At 43.2% G+C, this 7,012-nt stretch overlaps 1 protein-coding gene across 4 annotated transcripts in view; it reads right to left on the bottom strand.

The window, feature by feature from the left end:
- Nucleotides 1–344: 344 nt before the first annotated feature.
- Nucleotides 345–7,012, bottom strand: part of ltbp3 (latent transforming growth factor beta binding protein 3) — a 49,964-nt gene continuing 43,296 nt past the window's right edge. For 2 of the 4 annotated variants that reach the window (XM_031572057.2, XM_031572056.2), the window contains exons 20-29: nt 6,700–6,870; nt 6,281–6,364; nt 5,881–6,009; nt 5,542–5,679; nt 4,875–5,015; nt 3,980–4,138; nt 2,880–3,041; nt 2,059–2,148; nt 1,616–1,747; nt 345–1,249 (exon numbers count right to left, since the gene is read on the bottom strand). In XM_031572057.2, the coding sequence (XP_031427917.1) occupies nt 1,101–1,249; nt 1,616–1,747; nt 2,059–2,148; nt 2,880–3,041; nt 3,980–4,138; nt 4,875–5,015; nt 5,542–5,679; nt 5,881–6,009; nt 6,281–6,364; nt 6,700–6,870 (1,355 nt within the window). In that variant the 3' untranslated portion in view covers nt 345–1,100. The remainder of the gene's footprint in view (nt 1,250–1,615; nt 1,748–2,058; nt 2,149–2,879; nt 3,042–3,979; nt 4,139–4,874; nt 5,016–5,541; nt 5,680–5,880; nt 6,010–6,280; nt 6,365–6,699; nt 6,871–7,012) is intronic. The other 2 variants (XM_031572058.2, XM_031572059.2) reach the window with 2 other exon arrangements.

The following is a 7,012-nucleotide window of genomic DNA, read 5'->3' on the forward strand; positions in this document are numbered from 1 at the left end:
TTAACATCATAGTAAACAAAATGCAAGATGAACAGTAAACAAAACTTAGAAAAATAATAATTACAAAAATACATCGACATGTTTGCTTTTAAAAGGAATCTTGACCTTGCAACTGTAGAACACGGTCTTGAACATACTAAAAGGCTGTGTTGATGCCAGCTAATGTTTTTTACATCTTATTTCCTTAGATCCTTTTTCCATCTCATACAGAAATAAGCCAGATGAAAAAAGGAAAAGCAAAAGCAAGAAAAGACAAGAAAAGAAAAGAAGAGGAAAAAATGTACCAATAACTGACAGACACTGAGGACTGGGGGGGGGGGGGGGGGGGGGGGGGGGGGGGGGGGGGGGGGGGGCTTTTTGGTGTTATCAACAAGTGAACAGCTTCTTACATTTGACACTTAAGTGACAAGGCAATAAAATAAAATAAAACATACAACACAAGGTCAATAAAACATGGGCGTAACAAGAGGAAACCTTGTTACATTTAATTAATGGTTTCAAACTTGTGCAAATCTCATGGAGGCCGGGTCAACAAAATACAATAATGGTTGGCACTGAAATGTGTAAACAAGAAAATAAACCAAATAGTGAGAACTAAAATCAGCTGAAAAAAAAACTATTGGCAAGAGTGAAACCACAGGGAAAGGGTTTTGGTTTGTATAGGTGTGTGAGGGAGTGTATGAATGTGTATCCATTTGTGTATGTGTATGCATGTGACGATGTAAATAAGAGTCTGACAGTTTTGAATGAGCCTGACAGTGAACATATTTTCCTTTGAATTTTTTATAGTATGTGTAAGTGAATTCTCCCATGTGTACAAATATCAATCTATGTATCTGTGTGTGTTTATGAAAAAAGAGGCAGCAAGTGTGTGTTTCTGTGTGTGTGTGAGACGTAATGTCTTTCTGACTGTCGGCATGGATGTGCCCAGAGGAGAACATTCCTATGAGATATGTTTTATATTTTTTGCATATAAATGAGTGTACCTGTCCATGTAAGGGTTTGTGTGTGTGTGTGTGTGTGTGTGTGTGTGTGTGTGCGTGTGTGCGTGCGTGCGTGCGTGCGTGCGTGCGTACTGTATGTATGTGTGTGAGGTGATGTTATAAGGCCCTCGGCCGCACACACACGTTGGGTCTCCGTGCAGGCACAAAGCCGTGTTTGCAGTAGCACTTGAAGGAGCCTTTGGTGTTGACACAGCGTGCATTCTTACATGGATTCACACGGCCTCTCTCTGCACACTCATCAATGTCTACAGAGACAGAGAGAGAGGGAGAGAGAGATGGGGAGTGGGAGAGCGGTAGAGGCAATGAAAGAAAGAGAGATACAGAGGAGGGAGAAGGTGAAAGACAAGCAGGGACGTGTGAATGTATATTACAATAAGCAAACGCACACACACATACATTCTTATTAACCCAAGATTTAAATAAGCATCTGAAATTGAACTATTCAAATGTAGTTAATTGTTCTGTAATTATGTAATATTGTGATCTTTGCTATAGAACAATTCAAATGTATTTAAAAATGACATGTGTCTCTGTTTTCAAATGTGTGTGTGTGTGTGTGTGTGTGTGTGTGTGTGTGTTTGAGTGAGTGAGTGTGTAATGAAACAGCATACCGATGCAGCGAGTGCGTGAGTGGTCCAGCCGGAAGCCTAGGTTGCACTCACACATGGTGCCCAGGTAGGAGCGCACACAGCGACCGTTAGCACAGCTACACTCATCCGAGTCCTCCTCCGAGCTGTCTCCACCTGAGAGGGCAGAGGAAGACAGGGGGAAACAGAGTGAGAGAGAGGAAAAGGAAAAGGAATGGATGTATGATGCATTACCATTACTATAATATAATATATTTATAAAGCATTACATGATATCACTATAAGTCAAATGCATATATTAGTCATTGACAATGACTATATTATATTACTGCATAGTATTGTATTATATTACTACAATCACAATGCACACATTAATCATTAATACTGATTCTAAGATGCAATTATTTGACTGTCTAGAAGGGATATTAAACATGGCTGCCAATGGGTGTCAATACGCAGGCTCTCACCTGGGTTGTAGTTGGCGAATACAGCCTGGAAGTCCCCTTCTCCATCAGACTCTGTCTCCAAGTGCATCTCACACAACCGATTAAACAGCACTACAAATACATAAATGAAAATAAAATGATGCAACCTGATGATAATATTTGAAATTGTTTTGATAATTCATTGCATCGGTTCAAGGTGTAGTCCATGGTTGTAATCCAATACACTTTCTGTGAAATTCAGCAAATTGCTCCTCAAAGTCTAGCTGTCCAATGTGTGCGATCAAAAAACGGACTGTTTGTACACAGTCCTGGCTCTGTAAATGGGAAACAAAGACAGTGACTCTGACTGAGCCATACACTATTCCAGCCAATCAACATATTGTTTCAGAAGCACAGAAGGCAGGAGTGTACATTTGTTTGGCGGTTGAACTGTAATATCAGCAACCTTTTGCCAGAATAGCAGACTGTACCTTTAAAGGATTATAAGAAAAGATTATATTATATTGTATTCCTTAACCCTGTCTATGCAGTTACAGTCAGTAATAATTCATCATATGATCACAGCCTTCATTAAATGTGGTACAGATGTAATGGTTTTTCAAAACAGCAGGGGTCAGCACAGGACTGATAACAGACCAAGCTTATACACAGGCTAATATAGCTACCACTGATGTGGATGGTGTTGATATTACTACTGATAGCCGTGAAGCAAACCTGCCATGAAGACAAATGATTGTAAACTTGTCCATTCACACTTCATTGGTTACAAGCAGCCCTACTCCTTCCACACTGCAGGTATCCCATCCCCCCCCCCCCCCCCCCCCCGCTGCCTGAGTGCTCACCTGAGTTCCTCTGAGGGCAGGTGCGGCACTCGGGACCCCAGCCGCGGCCGTAGTGGCAGCAGCACTCGGAGTAGGTGACCACGTGGCCACCTCGGGGTATGCTGCAGATTAGCCCCTCGTCCACTTCCTGGAAGCACACGTCCTTATGGGCCGCCGTGCGGTCTGGGGGAGGGAGGAGAGGAGAGAGGGAGGGCTAGCAGGCCTTCACATCATGACAGAGGCCTCCATTACACCTTTTTAGAGTCAGACTATCCAAGTGATTGACAGCTACAATAACTTGCTTCCCCCCTCTACTATCAGTAAAGATGATATTTCAGATATTTCTTCCACGGGAAAATGACTTCCATAAGCCACGTCTTTATATTGTATAATTATTATATTACATAATTGATAACTGTTGTACTTTAAAAAAAGATTTCAAGATGTTTGGAACATGCAACATTTTTCACTGACGCCCTCTTATGACTTAGAGCTGCCACTATATGTTACTGTAGCGAGAAGGTGACTAAGATCAAGCAGCAAAAAGTAGCATCCAATACAGTCCATAGAAGGCTTGGACTTGACACTAAGACATTCAATTCTCTATAAATCAGCCATAAGGAAAAGAGGTGTTGGCCAAGATGACTACTCACCGTTAGTGTCTTTGTTTTAGTCTTTGTTTGTGTGTACGCATGTGTGTGTGTGTAAAATATGTCCTGCGTGTGTGCATGTATCTTCATGTGTATATGAGCGTATGTGTATATCTGGTGATGAGTTCCCATGTGGGTATGCTTGTGTAGTCATGCTTGCTTGCCAGTGTGTGTAGCAGAACATTTAGTGTGTGTGTTTAGGAGGGGTTGGTTCCTCGCCCAGGTGTGTGTGTGTTTGTGTGATTGTGCATGTGTGATTGTTTGTGTGTGTGTGTGTGTGTGTGTCTGACAGACGCTTACTGAGGAGCACAGAGCAGCAGCTAAAAGCGGCAAGCTCTCAGGCAGCTGCAGCACATGAAGTAAAAAGTGCGGGGTGCAGAGACGCAGTCAAGCATATTCATTGGTTGCTTAGGGGGGTGGGCGGGGGTCGGGGCCGAGCATAGGCAATGCAATTGGCCGGAGGATACCCACCGTCGTAGACGCACTGTTTGAGTGCAGCGCTGAAGGTGAGCGGCTGACTGCATATACAGTGAAACGAGCCAGGCGTGTTCACACACTCGCCGTTCTTGCAGTACGAGGGGTCCTGGCACTCGTTTACATCTGCAAGGGGCACCACAGACAGACCCGTTACTAAAGTGAGGAATCGAATACAGAGAGAGAGAGGAGGGTCAGTGCCTCGCATGGGGCCCGGCTCAGTGGTGCACAGGTATACAGACTGTGTGCTAAGAGGCTGGGACAGTGCACAGGTATACAGACTGTGTGATAAGAGGCTGGGACAATGCACAGGTATACAGACTGTGTGATAAGAGGCTGGGACAGTGCACAGGTATACAGACTGTGTGATAAGAGGCTGGGACAGTGCACAGCAATCACTGTATTACTTAAGTTTCAAGGATACAGTTTGAACTACTTTTTTCAGGCCATACTACAGACTCCCATTGCATCTGTATCCCTACTGTTGGAGAGTGGCAGGTACAGAGCTCTTTTTTTAATCACCATTTACAATGATAAAATTAAGAAGGTGTGCCATCACTGTGCACTGCATGATTGCATTTTTGTCATTGTTAAAATGTACCCTCAATAATACGTTTTCTACCTAGTTTGCTGTTAGAAGATGTTTGCTGTTAGAAGATGTTAGCGTTAAATAGTAACATGCATGCAGAAGTAATGTACATAGCGTAAGTCACAAAGGTCTGCAAGAATAGGGCTTACATCATTTTACAATTACAATCAAACTACTGTGATTTGACACTTACTGTTTTCAGCCAATTTTGCCCAAAGTAACATTTAATTGAATGTAATTCAAGGTTTAAGTAAACTTCACATCCCATGATGCATCTCTCACACCTGTCCCCACCCCACTCACCGGCCTGCTCCTCTGGTGTGACACAGCTGTTGCGGTCGGTGGCCAGGATCCATGGTGGGTTGCAGATGCAGTAGTAGGAGTCCTGTGTGTCCACACAATGGCCATTCTTACAGTTGGCAGGATCCTGGCATTCATTCACACCTATGGATACAAGCGGGATGAAGATGATCAAAACTGACATGAAGACAAAATGAAGACTGATTAAAGTTTATGGTGTGTCAGTGTAGCGGTCACGTGAGCGAGAATGCAATCAAGCAGTTTGGCAGCCTTCAATCAGTTATTAAGAGAGCAGACATCAAAAGAATCTCACATCCACAGCTTGCAGCTTTTCATTACATTATTTTAAAAGTGAAATATGAGTGCACACAGGTAGAATCAAAATGTGTGGAAGCCCTCTTTGTGCTATTTAGTTGCACCCTAGGTGCACGTGCAAATGCCACCTGCTGTTTACAGTTATTCCGCAATGGTAACGGAGGTCTTTGCTCATTACTGATCATAGCACATGAATATATACTCTCACACAAACATGTATGAATACTCACTTATCTAACAAACCCACACACACAAAGAGAAATACTCACACACATACACACACACACACACACACACACAAACACACAAACACACAGACACACACACACACACACACACACACACACACACACACCTGTGACTGTAGGGATCACACACTTCTTGTTGCTGGCATCCGGGGCCCACGGAGGGTTGCAGGTGCAGTAGAAGGACCCTCGTGTGTTCATACAGCGTCCATTTTTACACAGGGACTCATCATGACACTCATCCACATCTGAGACAGAATGAATCAATCATTCCAGTCAGCCAATCAATGATCAACCTTCTTTATTATCAACAACAAACAGCTGTTTATTGAAGAGATTTTGTAAGCGGAAAACATAACAGGATGGAATAATGTCAATTAAATAATGTAAATCTAAATGACTCATCTAAATTAGGGGGGGTGTTCTGAGTTTGTTTGTGTGTGTATTACCTATGCACTCCAGCAGGTTGCTATCGTAGTAGAATCCCTGCTGACAATAACACTCATAGCCTGGCTGTGTGTTCATGCAGCGACCTTCCTTACAGATCTCATCAGCAAACAACACACACTCATCAATATCTGCAAGGAGAGAGAGAGAGAGAGAGAGAGAGAGAGAGAGAGAAATAATGAAAAGGACAGAGGTAAGACATGACAAGTGAAAGACAGTGATAAACCGAGATAAAACAAAACAGATTAAAGTAAAGAACAAAACCGAAATGTTAAAAGACTATGAATGGGATCTGAAACCTGATTTCATTGCACTTCAGTTCCACATAAATGTGACCAAAATGTGATGTTAGCCATTGTCTTTAAAAAAAAAAAAAAGAAAAAGTAAATCAGGCCGTAATACCTCTGTGCACAGCGAGTCCATACTCAGTCATGCCCTCCTCATGGTAAAAGCCTCGACCCACAGGGCACAGGGAATGGAACTCAGCTGTATATGAGCGAGAAACAAAGAAGAAAATAATTGGATCCATCCACATGAAGTCATTTATAAGCAAACATTGTCTCTGCTCATGACAGACCCTATAGGTTAAACTACAGCTCAGCTTATCTTATTGATAAACTGAAGTCACCTATAACCTAATCTCTGAGAGGTATGCTTCAGGTGTGGTGCGTGCTACCTGAATGGGGTACACTGGGTAGAGGTAGATCTTGCAGTGGTCGCCCCCATCCCACTTCAGTGGAACAACACACACACACATACACACACAAAGACACACACACCTCACCCTATGAGAGTTCTGCTGCATGTGTGCTGTGTGTTACCTGAATGAAACACTGGGCAGGGGTAGATCTCGCAGTGGTCGCCCCATCCCACACCAATGGAACAGCAACACTCCTGCTTGGTGACATTGGTTGCTAGGACGCTGTCACAGAATACTGTGTCATCCAAGTTCAGGTAGCACTCCTTCTTGTAGTTGAGGTTGATCTCAATGGCTGCACAGAAACCACCATAAACCCACAGTTAACCTCTCCTCAATAAACACAACAGATACAACATGCCACTGTTAAAAACAGCCAGCCAGAATACCAACAGGTGCTGTGTGAAAACTGTGTGTCTGTGGAATGTGTGTGTGGG

The sequence above is a fragment of the Clupea harengus genome, chromosome 8 (assembly GCF_900700415.2).
Source record: "Clupea harengus chromosome 8, Ch_v2.0.2, whole genome shotgun sequence".
Lineage (NCBI taxonomy): Eukaryota > Metazoa > Chordata > Actinopteri > Clupeiformes > Clupeidae > Clupea > Clupea harengus.